A 14,334-nucleotide genomic window follows, 5' to 3' on the forward strand; every position below is an offset into this window, starting at 1 on the left:
ACCTCGAACTTTCGTGACATGAGAAATTTAATGTCTGTTGTTTTCGGACTGTTGAAAATGTCGTTTTGAGTACCGAAAAAAGGTCAGCTATCATTTTCGGAAAGGCGATAAGACCTAAGGTTTTCGGGAAATGGACAAAAAAGCCCTACTAAATTCGAGAATACTCAAGTTCCCCTAGAATATCCGAACAGATAAATTTTTTTTAGTACAACCTAAAATTAACCTACAGAGCTTTAAAAGTACTCCAGAAAGCCTAAAACAGCATCTAACAGCATTAGAGAGAAAACGGTCGTTGGGTGCCCCTGAATAAAACATGACTTGGCTGCATTTGCAATAGACTGCGAGTAGTCCCTCTTTCGCTTAGTCCGTCGTGCGTGACGCGAAAGAAATTCGCGAGAAAAAAATGGCCGCGCGAAATCCTGGGGGCTAGGAGCGCGCGAAAGGATGGACTACCGCCTAAGCCCAAGAGTTTGCCCTTTCACGGCCGAGTGATTTTTCGGTGTAGGATTTCTCATCTTGACGTCCTTTTATTATCGCCTGTTATTAATAGCCCCGGGAGATCTGAATAAAATTGCTCAACTCTACTCTTCAAGTAGCCAGGCAAAAACATATGCCGTGAGAAGTATATCTTCGTTCAGTGTTCGTTCAGCGAAAGTGTCAAAGAAGTTGTAAAAAGAAGACGGCGAATAAGGCCTCTTGTAACGATTTTCGCTGCGTCTAAAAGTTATTGCGAAAATTTCAACAGAGTTTCAACCAAGAATTTACATTATACATTATACATTATAAATAGGAGATCATCCAACTGCGGTGAAATGTTTGCCGATAGCAGCGGAAAATTTCAGGTGAGTGTCCGGCGTCAAGTGAGAGTCCGGTTCAATCTTTCAAATGGACGGCAGAAAGGCCAAGCTCAGTGAATTTATATTCGCTGACTTAGACGATGCTGTTGAGCGGCGAAATCACTAACACGCTCGCAGTCGGGGTGGAGGCAGAAAGCTTTGCCAAACAAAACACTGGATAAATTTAAATCTTTCCAAAGCGCCTGTTGGCAGATTCGCAAGAACATCACGGCTTGCGAAGCGCGATTCCAACGCTTCGATTTTCTCTGTGCTCCGATTCCAAAACATTCCTCCAAGACGTCACAGGTATCTGGAATGTTGACAACACGTTGTCAACGCTCCTAACATAAGCCAATCATATTTTTGCGTTGTGAGAGCAACGCATAATTCAAACTCTTGGGCTTAGGCGGTAGTCCCTCCTTTTGCGTGCTCCTCGCCTCCAGGATTTCGCGCGGCCAGTTTTTTCTCGCGGTTTTCTTTCGCGTCACGCACGACGGACTAAGCGAAAGAGGGACTACTCGTAGTCTAAATTTGCAAAACAAAATAAATTAAAAATTAAATTAATTATTGATTTTGTAAGGCACCATGGTATTTGTTTGAGGAAGTATCTTCTGATTGGCTGCTGACAATCAATTCCCTCCAAAGATGAAAGGAAGCAATAGATTCAAATGTTAAAAATAAACTTAAATGGTACAACCATGCTGTTTCAAGTCTTACAAAAACAAATTCAGTAAATGAGACGGCACAATTGACAAATGTTTAACTTCATATTTATTGATATTCTTTTTTCATCCAAGCTCATCAGGTCCAGAGAGCAAAACGTTACTATTAAACTCAAGGAGGGTTTTCAGTTTCTTGCCCTTGTCTTTTGATAGTTAGGCAGGTGACTGCTATAAACCTCAAAGAACTCATCAATATGTACAAATATAGCCAGATATAACATTATCAATGATCACTATCTATCATCTTGCTCCAAAACAATTTTATTTATAACTCCAGAAGGTGGTTCACAAGTGTTAATGGGGATTACTATGAACAGAACTTCAAGTTTTGCTAACCAAAATAACAGTAAATAAGAGTTACATGTAAAACAATTGTTTGTACAAACACAAATTACGTAAAATGAAATTCTGAGATTACTTTTTGTTAAGCCGTTAAGCAAGACTTCAAGACTTCACTTACATTTTATTTTTTTCTTTCGTTCTTTTTGTAATTGATTTCAACTATAAAAAGCAATGCAGAGATCTTCATGTTGAAACCACAGATGTCACTATTGCGGATGCCACTTACTTAGGTGTTCTGTATTTAATGTACTCAAAATAGTGTAATACATGTATTCACAGTAATGCTCTATTCAACTGAAGATAATTTAATTACAGACTGACTTAAATAAATTATAAGTTCTTCATGGAAGATACAAAGATGTCGTGCGCATCAGTTTTACAAGTGACTGAATGCATGCATGCCCACTGGTGAGTAAAGTGAACGGGCACAAGAACATATTTCACATCTATTATTCTTGGATAATCAACTGTCATTGATATTTGAAAATACCATAATCTTAAAAATGTCACACACTATTGACAGAGATCTTAAAAATATACATAGTTGTAACCATCTTAAGTTTTAAGCAGTGGTCATTCTAAAAATAATGAAGGAAAATACTTTGGCTAACTACGGAACAATATTAATTTTTTCTCTGCTTTAGATTGTTTAACACAATGTTTCCCACACCTGATTTTGTCCAGTTTGTGTTCACCCAGAGCACATGTAACCACATTATTATAAACGAAACCTGATCAAAGACAACTAGAAAATATATAACAGGTAAATAGAGATAAAACACGTTGAAAGCTTTAAATATCCGAGTTTAAAGACATTATTTCTTGACTTCATCTACACGCCAGCATAAGCAGGGCCCCAAGTCCCAGACCAGCAACAGCTGCCACACGCCATCCACCACTTCTCCCACTTTCTGAAGATCCATCATCTCTTTTAAAGAAAGCGATAAATCCATCCTAAAACAACAACAAAAAAAGAAATGACAGTTAACTTACATAGCATGTTAATATTACAAAACTGAATAAAAATGCAACAAATATCCTGTACTCGGACATTCAATGCTGTCATATTTGCAATTTTTTGCTGAACTCTCGAAGTTTAGAGCAGTTCCAGTGCTCTCACATCAATAGCTGTTTTGTGAATGTATCTTCAGGAAGACTTATTGAGGAGTTAACCATGCAATTCTCTGACTAAAAAATGGTTGCTCCTCTTTTCTCAGAAGTGTATGCCATGGCTGTTGCAGCTTCATATGTCACCTTGAATAGGAACTACACTGTATGAACCCTACCAATCCTGTTGAAGTTTCAAAAATATATATTGTGAAATCTGTTTCTTTTTTGCCCTGGGCTTGTTGAACATCCCACTTCCTACTGTGGGATAAGGATAAGTAAAGTGAGTTAAGTTTTAAAGAGGGAAAAGTTGGGTGGAGGAGGGGGCTTCAGAGCAGTTGAAAAGAAAATTTTTGTAAAAGCTTTGTCACTATTTTATGGTTAGTTGGGCCTTAAAGCAATACTTATCAGAGAGGGGGGAGGGTGCGAGGCAATGTCAGTATCTGTGCTACTTTACCACAAAGTTATTTGGGTGTACACTTAGCTATTTATCAACTTGAATTGATGCAGGAAGAAAACCACCATAGCAAGTTCCTAAAGCTGACATTTTACGGGTTTGCCCTTCACCAGAGAAAAGTGTCTATGATCATGCTGAAGGGCTACCGCTGAGCGAAGTGTCAGCTTCACAAACTTGCTATGATGGTTAATTTACCTTTATCTGCTTCAAGGTGATAAATAAATAGCTGTGTTTCATTTGCCCGACAAGGCAACCCAGCAGTTTTGACCAGTTTCTTTGGAAACAACAAACTTTGCTCATATAGTGTCTTCAATATTGGTTTTCTATTCAAGGAGAATATCATGAAGAAGCTAACAACCCACAGAAGGGTTTGATGTCTGAACCTCTCAGATCAAAGTGTATAAATACAATATTTGCCGAATTACATCACCATTTGAAAATGAAAAAATTTGGCAAATGCTGAACGCCATCCAACCATATCCTTTTCGCTATTTTTAATTGTCAATCGCTGCTTATAGAGCTTGTCAAAGCAAAGTGAATAAGAGTAAAGGAGAAAGGAAGGAAAGCATTTCCTTGAGGGTAATGTTTTATCTTTCCATCTTACCACAAATGCGACATATATGGAAATGTATGAGTTTCCGCACTTTTACTACAACACGATTCCAAACACTTCTATCTGCAGACAAGAGACGTGTCTTGGCGCCGACGAGAACTTTCTGGCAAAGACAGACTTTATTCCCAAATTACCAAGTCATTTTGAAAAAAACCCTGCACCAATACAAGCTTAAGTTAATATAATATAGTTTATTGAATAGTAAAGAAAATGTTCGAAAATACTAGCTATTCAGTTTTATTTTAATATTATTTGAGATTTGAATTCGAACTACGTATCTGTAAAAACTGAAACCATTTGTAATTTATGTGTGTAATGAAAGGTTGCCATACAGAGTGAAATCCCCCGGGAAGAGCTAGTTCTATTCTTGAAAATACACGATCGAAAACATCACCCGACAGGAAGAGGATACGAGAATTAAATTTAGCCTAAAATCGTGAAACATTTTTCTGCCCAGCAAAAGAAAATGTTTTTTGGATTCTTTAATCTGCGTTTTTGTGGTAGGAAAAATCTTGTAGTAGGCTTAAACTCATATAAGACATCCTGTTGAGCTCAAGCTTGGCACTTCCACGCCAATGCAAAAGAAGAAATTAAGGAAACAGAAGAAACCTTCCGAAAATTTCAACCTTCGATCCACGAAGCAAAGGAAAAAGGAGATTTTTGATTTCGAAAACAATTCTAAAAAAAAAAACGCTAGATATTTTTTTGAAGATATTTCCACATATTTGAAATCCCTTTGGTTCTTATTGTCAACAAACCGCGCACGATAGTCAGTGAATCAGCGTTTTTACTACACTGTGCATGTTTTACTGCATCTGTGAATGACTTTTTCCCTCCTTGTAAACCTATTACTATTACTTGACATGGACACGAATTCACAGATCAGTTGCATGTCCAACAGTACTCACCCATCCGCCATTGTCGTCAATCCAACCGCTGAGGTTCTGGTCCATGTAGACCGAGAGCCATTCAACAATGTTATCGATATTCTGAGCCAAATCCTCTTTTTGCGCACAATACACCGCTAGTGTGGCTCCAAACGCCAGAAACGCTACTATTCGGCCCCAGTTTTTTCCACTTTGGAAAATTTCATCCGCAATTCCGACAAAAGTGGAATATGTTGTGGCATGTGTGAGGTGAAGTTGGTCGCACATGGAATCGAATAACTGACTGTTCTCCTCTATTAGTTCGTCCGCGACTCGTCGCAAATGACAGGCAGCCGCCGAAGGAGACGAATTCTCATGATAACCAGCCAAAAAAATATTATGCTGCCGAAGTTTGTATGCGATGTAGTCCTTGACAATATTGTGAAACGACTGCAATCTGTTTTCTTCAACAGTAGGCATTGTCGACCTTGCTTGTTACGCTCCTTCGCGTTGTATGGAGTTGTACTACAATCAAATACACCTTCGATCTTAACCAATCAACGAACTGCTAAAAATGAATGATGTTTTCATTATATGACGTCATAAGCGCATGCTTTTCGTGGGCAGGTTGACGTTGTTTTCCGATAAAATTGACCCTATAAACACGCAAAATAATTTCTAGGTCGCCAAGTGAAAATTGCCCAATGCAAACTGAAAAAGCAAGTTTTTATACGGACCCCAACGTATGTCATGACGTAATTTTTCAAGACATTAATTCCAAATATACACAATGCAACAATTACTGGTTAATTTTAAATAAACAGCTCGCCGACGTGAACACACGAACTACAACAAAACAAAATCGATCATAAATTTCGGTTCATTTCACAGGTATCATTGTGTGGTATGGGAGAAAAATTGAGCACGTTAAAATGCGATCGCTCTTAACAATGTGGCTGGTGTATCATCGTGGTACGTGAGAGAATGCACCGCCACTTGTAACGACGTCACAATAGCCCGCGGGCGAGAGGTCAGGCAACATAACCGTGCAAATGGCAGATCTTGCAGAACGAACCAGATAATTCGCCCTTTGAACTGATTTCTTCTAATCCACAGAAGAAACGTACGTAAAGCTTTACAGACTAAAGAATTTGACCACAGGTCAAAATGAGCAGGAATTTAGCCAATATAATTTGCTATGGAGAATTGCCAAAATGTGGTCTCCACCTACAGATCTCTTTTCCAAAAAGAGAGAAAACAGTTAAAAAAGGCTTTGTGGTTAAATATAGTATTAATGGTGACTGGCTATTATTTCAAAACAAAAGATGAGACGACCGTCAACTGATGTGGATATGTAAATGCAATCGCTCCCTTTTTGCATTCATATAACTTTATTTGTTCAGGCCCCGTAAACACAAAAATGTTTTCATTCGAAAATGATGTTTCCCCTTACGTTTTGAACTTCCTTCCACATGCAAACGAAAACAAGCATGATTTTTTTTTTCAGTGAAAATGATTCCCTTCAGGTTGGGGAACCTTTTAGGAAGCCAAGATTTCTTCGCCTGGAATCTATTTTAGAAACGAAGGTTATGCTAATCAAACGGCAAAGAGGCAAATGGTGAGAGCTGGGAGCTGGGAGTGAATAAACAATCGAAATGGCTTGTCGCCTTCTCGTGCACGTGACGTAGTCACGATTATTTTTTCCTTTTCTGGTGTAATATTTTCTATTTCGAAATAGACCTCCGTTTTAGCTTTATTTACTTTCTATTCACCGACGTTCACGCGAGAATTTATATCCTTCCCGAGGCTACAGCATACGGCTGAGTCACGGCTCCCGGCCGTCACAATCGTGTTTAGTCTACGCTCAAAGGAAAAGATAGAGGGTGTAAGATGGTATGTCCGGTGATATTGAAATACACATGCACTAAAGATTACAAGAACGGTAAGAAAAGCATACAAAAACAAAAGATTACAAGAGGGTCTCTTGTATAAGTGTAACTGAAATTGCACTGGTTGATCTTTGATCAGTCCTTTCTTGAGCTCTGTCCAATCAGAGAAGGGCCGACAGTCTTAAAAAAACAGGACTCCCCTGTCAGACCGGCTTTTTTTCCTTTTTCTGAAGACTAATCACTCTGTTAATGTCAGAACATGTGGACTTTGACTGAAGAAATTTGTAACGGTAATGGCTATGGTATGAAGTAATCGTATATCCCGGATACTTGCATGGTTTCCCGACATTCACCAAGGTATTATCAAGGTATCTAAGAGCGATAACAGATGAACCTTGTTTTACTGCCTTTTTCGGAAGTCCCTTGTCTTGGAAATTGTTGATATTTGGAAGAGCATCTTGCTCACGCAATGTTTATTCAGACGCGCGTGCGTACGCGTCGCTTGCCGCACTCATGTCACATGAGGTCTAACATCACACACTACTTTTAACTTTTGTACTGTTAACTGATTTTTGACATTGACTTTGTTTGCAAATATCCGCATCTACATACAATGTTTACCACGACATTTACAGCCTCGTAAAAAGAACTTGTTAAATTACTCAACCGTATGTTACTAAATCAATTATAACGCCTCAGGACGCAGTCAAAATGTAGTGGGAAGTTGCAAGAATTGCGTGTCCAATTAATGTTTCCACCGAGAGAGTTACAGATTTTATACTTGTAAACTATAAAATCAATACCTTCCTTAAATATTAAGCGTTACGTCAACAGTACGTATACACACGAACGTAAAGTAACATTTTTAATATCAAATTAGTTCTCCTTCTGATACCGTGATACCGTGATCATTTCAGAAACACTGAGTTTTGGCGGCCAATGGTCGTCAGTTGCATGCATTTAGCGTGGGTACTTTTTAAAGTGTAACAGCTTCTGTTTAGTGCTCAGAAGAAAACCGTGAGGGAATTCATGAACTCATTCTTATTATTAATTTCTTGCTGATGTGTTGTTTACTTGTTCAAAGACTTAACCAGAGTTCAAGGTCGACTGAAAAACGCCGCGCTTTTGACGCAAGTCGGAGATGATAGACTTGATTCCACGTTTTTTATGATCACGAAAATATGCATGTAATGGTCGCTATGACTGTAAACAGAGTTTCTGAAGATTTTTAAGGGCCTCTTAACAATGAAATACTTACAACTATTGTTCTTATCTTTAGCAAAATGGTGTCGGCAACTTTGATGACTTTTTCCCTAACTGTTAGCCCAAACTCATTTTAATCACTGCTTCCCGGGGCAAAAACGTACGCTCAACATGTTGCATTCCAGCAGCTGAAAATATGTGAAACTTTTTCACGCTTTCTCCTTTCCCAAGCTTACAGTGCTAGCTAGTGCTACTGGCTGAGTAGGGATGCTACGTAAAGAATTACCCAAGTTTTCAACCCGGACATTTCATGACATTTTAGCGCCTTAAAATACTTCGGATTCATCTAGTTTAGCGCTAAACAGTCTTCATTTTTATTACCCTAGGTAAAGTTCCTAAACGATTTCACATTCTTTTCTATTTTGTTCGAAAGAGACTAGCATCATGTTGGAAGTACCAGTCAAACATTGTTCGTCATGCATAAACAAACATTGAATGAAATGAATGAAAATGTTGGATCAAGAATTATATAAAATCAAAAATTTTGATTTAATATGTTGCCTGCTTACGTACAATGTCTGATCGTTCAGTCAGTTACACGGTATCTTCGAAAATAATGTTTTGTCTGAAATTGTACAAAATAAAAGTTGATTTAACAGAAGAAGATAATATTGCAGTATTTCAATTCCCGTGTGTCGATGAATTGAATTACTTCAAGAGATGATGAACTATCGTCTCTTGATTAATTCAAATGCTTCTTCCTTCCGGTTGTCGAGTCTTGTCACCAAGCAGGTGTGATTACACGAGATACACTCGAATTACACAAAACACCGACCTAAAATTAGTAAACGGCGTCAACGCTTAACCATTTCCGGTGGGTAATCCTGCATATGTCAGCAAAATTTAAGTTAAAATATTGAGGGTGGCCGCCGATACGGGTCACGAATTCCGACAATGTGGAAGTAGAATATGATTTCAGGGGAAAAAAACCTCTTTCCATAACAGCTGGATATATTGGAGTTCCAGTCATACTACTATGCTTTGGAATCTTGTCATTCCACACCATGATCATGACTGACATAACAAGACATAAACAACACTTCTTGTTCACTTCTTGTTTTCTCAGCAAAAGGGATCATCCAAGACATCCGGGGCAGAGGCCCTGTAACCTCGTTTCGAGTTTCAGCTGCCTGATGGGGCGAGTTACAAAGACTACAGGATCCTCAGTTCTCAGTTAGATTTACTACGTGCCCATGAGCTCAGTAGTGACTTTTCAGCATCATGACGGAGATAACCAAGTACTACTTTATTTCGTTAGCTTGTATTTACTTGCCCACTCCTTGTTAGGGGAAAAATGCCTTTTGCAAGGTGTATCTTCAGAATATACAACCGGACAAATGTACACTGCCTGCTATAATTTGTCTGTAGTCTGAATCCTGAAGTCCTTCCTGTACCTATAAATAATATTTTAAACTCGTCTATGCGTGATCAATCAACTATCCGGCGTGAGCGGTGCCGTGATTCTCAGCGGAGAAGACAGCAAATTAGGTACCACGTAGAGTGAAACAGAGGCACGCGTTCCTTCAATTCAAGCGGTGTCCCGCTCACGTGAACTCATTTGCTGTTCACAAGTTTGATTGCCTTTTTTCCTCTGTCGTTCTGACTGTGTGAATAGGCTTACAAAAATCCCAGCTGGGCAGGAGGCAGACCAGTTGGCTATTTACATGCATTACCGAGAAGTTGAACTGGGGTCTACCAACTAGAAACAACTCCAGCTTAGTGGTCAGAGCGGTACTTGAGCCCGCGACCTCCGGATTTCAAGTCCGGCGCCCTAACCACTCGGTCAACGCTGCCTCCATTTATTACATTGCGCTTTTGGTCCTGGCTGCATGTTCATCAGTTTCCCTATAGTCAGTTAGTGAATTGACGAAAGTCTGATTTGGGACACTGATTACGACGGAAACAGGAGACAACCCTGCTCACCCTGCAGCCAGCCCCACCAAACTTACCATTGCTGTTGAGTTCAGTAAATTAATTTTATTGCAACACACACAATGTCTCCGATGCACTACAAAAACGAAATTCACATATAGCCTATCTTAAATGTATCATTTGAAATCAATCAATTATTGTGTTTAGCTGATATATTTGTTTCTTTCAGTTTATGTGATACCTGCGAACTACATAACTACGTGTAGCAAAGCGCATTGACCACTATGAACAACAACATTTGAACACTAATATTTTTCGGAAATTCTCACGCTGCATTTCAGACCGGTGGACGACCTGTTCAAGAACTTAAGAGGGAGAGAATAATTTGGGACCCTGTCCACCCTCCTCTGAATTCAGAACTTCAAGGGAGCTAGATCTCATCGGGCAAACATCCCTCGTTGCTGACTCCCTTCCAGTCATCTCCAATAAGGTTTTATAGACTCTTCAGGGCGTACACGTTTTTGGTTTTTATTCTTTTGTCTCCCTTGAACTAAACTAAGCTGTAAATTCTTCCTTCATCTCTCCTGTCCTTCAAGTAGACATAACTAGACCGGAGGTCAACTCGAAAACCTAACGTTTCATTTAGCCTCCAATCTCATTGAAACCTGATTACAAATGTCACTTAGCGCGGTTTTCAGTTGAGCGTCGAAAGTAATTAGACAATTACTTTGGTTTTGGTTTTGGTTTTACTACAGTTTGAGATTAGCTGAGAAGTCTAATTGGTAAGTAATTGGTTTTGGTTTTGGTTTTGGTTTTACGACACTCAATTGAACTGAAACCGTTCTATCTGTAACTTGCTACATATATTAAATATGCTACGAATGTTAAATACTCATATTTATATTGAGAAAATAACGATGATGCTGTTGGTGTTGTTATTGTAACATGCAAACTATGAAGTAGGGAAAATGAAGCCTCTTTGGCATGGAGCCTAGAGGCTTAAGTTTGTTAAGTGGCCAGCGTTAAACTGCGGTTTCAGGATTGCATAGTTGTCACAGTTGCTACACTAGGAACCCTCCGTATGACGCAAATCTGCTGCAGGTCACCCTGCTGCTAGTGTCAGTGTTTCCTGGGATCTCCGCAGCTGCGGTGTCAATGCTCGTAGTTTAAAATGACAAAGACATTCTGCGAACAGAATGGATAAACTAACCAGTGGAGATAATCAGCAAGTGACAATGGCGCATTAAGCGTTCACGTAACTTTGGCAAGGCATGTTTACTCCACGCGCACGTACAACTTAAACTGTCTCTCTTATATTGACCAAATTCAGGCGTTTGCTTAACAAAACATGTCACTTTGACTTCCTCCTTGCAACGTTTCTCGTTTTGCTGTTGTTGTTGTTGTATAACGAGAGGGATGCATTTCTGTTTTTCGCGCTTAGATGGGAATACATGTATTATTACAATGGTTGTCATATTGCGTAACCTAAGAACAAGAAACACGTTCCTAGATAATATAAGGTGCGTTTTGCAGTTTGCGTGCGAGAGGTGTTGATGAATCAGTATCTTAGTGATATAATTTTCCTGCAGAGCGTTATTTGTAAAAGGACTGAAACACAAAAACAAGATAACTTTTATGTGAATTGAAGCTTTGCGAACGTGCCAACGTGACTTTGCTATGGGTGACAAGCGCGGACATGTATTGCGGTTGTGTAACCTTTCAGCTGTGTCTTCTGAAAGAGGAAATGTATATTTTAGGTGGCTAGTGTAGTCACGTGTTCACCTATCCATCCAACCACCCTTCCATCTATCCATCAAACTGAGAGACTTCACAGATGAACTTGACCTAATTTTTTTTCCCGGGGAAAGGCGGCTATGACACAGGCTAGTACTCGGACAGAGTGTTAAGGCTCAAAACGTCGATCTGCCCGATCGATTCGACGCGACGGTTACTGAATTTCTTAGTAAACTGACAGCCTCGTGTCTTCCTGTCCAGGACACGGAACAGGCTAATAATTGCTATCTGACCAACACCAAATATATTAGTGAATTGAACATCTCCACTTACTACGATTATCAGTTGAGTAACGCACGACGGAAGTTTGTTTTAGCCTTAAAATTACGGTGTTGTCACGGGCAACTTACCTCGTTTCTCTTAACACTATCAACAGCTGTGCGTCGGCTGTCGCGTGGACTACAATTTCGCGCCCTTTGCAATTATGTAGGCTGAGTTAGTCCTTAGTTAGTCCGACAATAGAGAACTCCCGCAAATTTGCTTGAACAGCGTTGAACGAAAGGCTAACACACACGCCTTTCGCGTTTAATTTGTGACAAACGCGAAAGGCTGGAAACTTGAGTTCAACTGACATCGTTAACAGAGAAAGACGAAAGAAAATCAAGCAGTCTGCATATAGTTTAAAGAAATTCATTTTGACGAAATCACGAAAAATTCATGTTCAATGTCTCGTTATGCTCTTTCCAGAAAATAACCCTATTCGCGATTACCTTCTCTCATTTGCATTACCATGAATCCAACGTGGATGAAAGGCAGTACCAGGCCATTTTGTAAAGCAAATGCAAAATTAACCCTGCAAAGGCTGTTGAGACCCTCTTTCCCATGCCCGGTTCAAGATCGGGAATCCAACATTCACCTGGTACTATAAAAACCGCGGTTTTCCCCGCCCTCGGGATCAAGTTGCTGATAAAAGTCCCAAAGCAGCAGGCAGCACCATTTGCACACCGATTTGATTTCCTAATTGTAAAGTTCAAAAACTGAGGAAGAAACGCGGGCTTTGTTAGACAGGTGAATGGTATGAAAAGACTATGATCTCTTGATGGTATATAGAGGGTCCTCAACGGGGTACCAATCTCATTTCCCGGTCCATTTGTTTTCCAAATCCCACTTCCCAATTCTCTGATCCCATTCGTCCAGTTCTGGACCTTCTCTGCCACACAACGCTACGAAAGCGTAGCATTGCGTTGCGTGACAGAGAGAGGACCAGAGCTGCGTGGACTATGATCCATTCGCACAAGCAAGATTAAGAAAAATTTTCAGTGTTATACATACCAGCTCTTTTCTCCTCACATCCGCAAAATTTCGGCTTCTCAATAAACTACCCAACAAAGACCCAAAAATTTACGAGGATTTACGAAGATTTTCTGAAGATGATAACATCCTTTATTCACTAAAACGTTAAAGTAGGGAAGTTATAGCGATTATTTATGTTACAAGTTCCTGCCATTTCACAGTCCTGCCTGCAGGGAATCTGTCATCCGACTTGTAAGTGTTCTTATTCTTCCCAGCTTGGTCGGACGCATCCTGCTCAGTGTTGTGCCGGCTGTCTAACTCTTCTTTAGAGTCACTGTCAATGTCACTCGCACTAAAGCTGTCTACCCATTCGTCGTTCGGAGACGCTGGAGGTAAACTGACATCCTTATTTGAATTAGGTGGCTCATTACTTTCGCTTGGAATTCTTTCTGCGCCTTTCAGTTGAATTCAAATTGACTCGGCTGGTTTCAAGACCGTTTCACTAGCTTTCACACTTGTCCATTGTATTAAGCTTATCGTTGTCTGGAGGTTGCGCGCATTGCTCTACACAAATATCGTTGATCGCAAATCCAGGCCCTTCGGCGCAAAATAGCACATGCGATCAGCACATGCTAGCCCTGGATCAACATACTCAAAATAATTGACACGCACAAGGTGCTTAAACAAATTTCTGACGTTTCTCAACCCCAGGGAATAGGGACCCAGTCATGGTTACAAAATATTCATCCTATTCTCATTTATGATATTTTTTCCCATTCCCAGTGACCAAATACTAGCCCCAGTGACTTAAATCCCATTTTCTCAGAGCAAACACAGGCCAATCCCAGTTCCCATTTTACCCCTTCTAGACGCTCTATATAAATGATGCTGGACACTTGGCAGGTTAGACGTTCTTGCAAATTGCATTGTAGCTTTAACCTGATTTTTTTAACAGTTGGAAAATGGAAAAATCATATCATACTACATTAGCCACCACACGATGGCTACGTACGATGAAAAAGTTTTATTTATGCTTTGACTTGATCAACGACGAAAAGTACTGATTTCACGCAGGTTGATTAACATGACGCGATTTTTTTAAAAAAAGATTGTTTATTTGTGATATGGTCTTTATTAACCCTTTGAATACCAAACTTTCACCAAAAAATACCGTTTTTAACCGTTTAGTCAGGTTTTTTAGCTGCCATGACGCCAAATAAGCCTAATTTTTGCTAAGAAAGCTTTTTTTTTTTACTAAAAGGAGAGATTTTTCGAGGATTAGGTACAAAATTGTGCAATATTTCAATTCCGGGCATGCGCATAAGCCAAAATTTGAACTT

General features: G+C 39.6%; 1 protein-coding gene and 1 long non-coding RNA gene across 2 annotated transcripts; one reads left to right on the forward strand and one right to left on the reverse strand.

Annotated features, from left to right (window-relative positions):
* Nucleotides 1-1,584: 1,584 nt before the first annotated feature.
* LOC110040960 (apoptosis regulator R1-like) lies at nucleotides 1,585-5,501 on the reverse strand. The gene is made up of 2 exons (XM_020746225.2): nucleotides 4,986-5,501; nucleotides 1,585-2,854 (listed from the first exon to the last, which is right to left on the reverse strand). The coding sequence occupies exons 1-2, from the start codon at nucleotides 5,421-5,423 to the stop codon at nucleotides 2,729-2,731; spliced, it is 564 nt and encodes a 187-aa protein (XP_020601884.1). The 5' UTR covers nucleotides 5,424-5,501; the 3' UTR covers nucleotides 1,585-2,728.
* A 950-nt stretch (nucleotides 5,502-6,451) lies between these two features.
* Nucleotides 6,452-9,437, forward strand: LOC149118646 (uncharacterized). Its single transcript, XR_016210079.1, has 2 exons — nucleotides 6,452-7,189; nucleotides 9,162-9,437. It is a non-coding gene; the product is annotated as an uncharacterized LOC149118646 (long non-coding RNA).
* Nucleotides 9,438-14,334: the final 4,897 nt, after the last annotated feature.

This window comes from Orbicella faveolata, unplaced genomic scaffold (assembly GCF_042242905.1).
Source record: "Orbicella faveolata isolate gen_17 unplaced genomic scaffold, um_ofav_v1 contig_1, whole genome shotgun sequence".
Classification (NCBI taxonomy): domain Eukaryota; kingdom Metazoa; phylum Cnidaria; class Anthozoa; order Scleractinia; family Merulinidae; genus Orbicella; species Orbicella faveolata.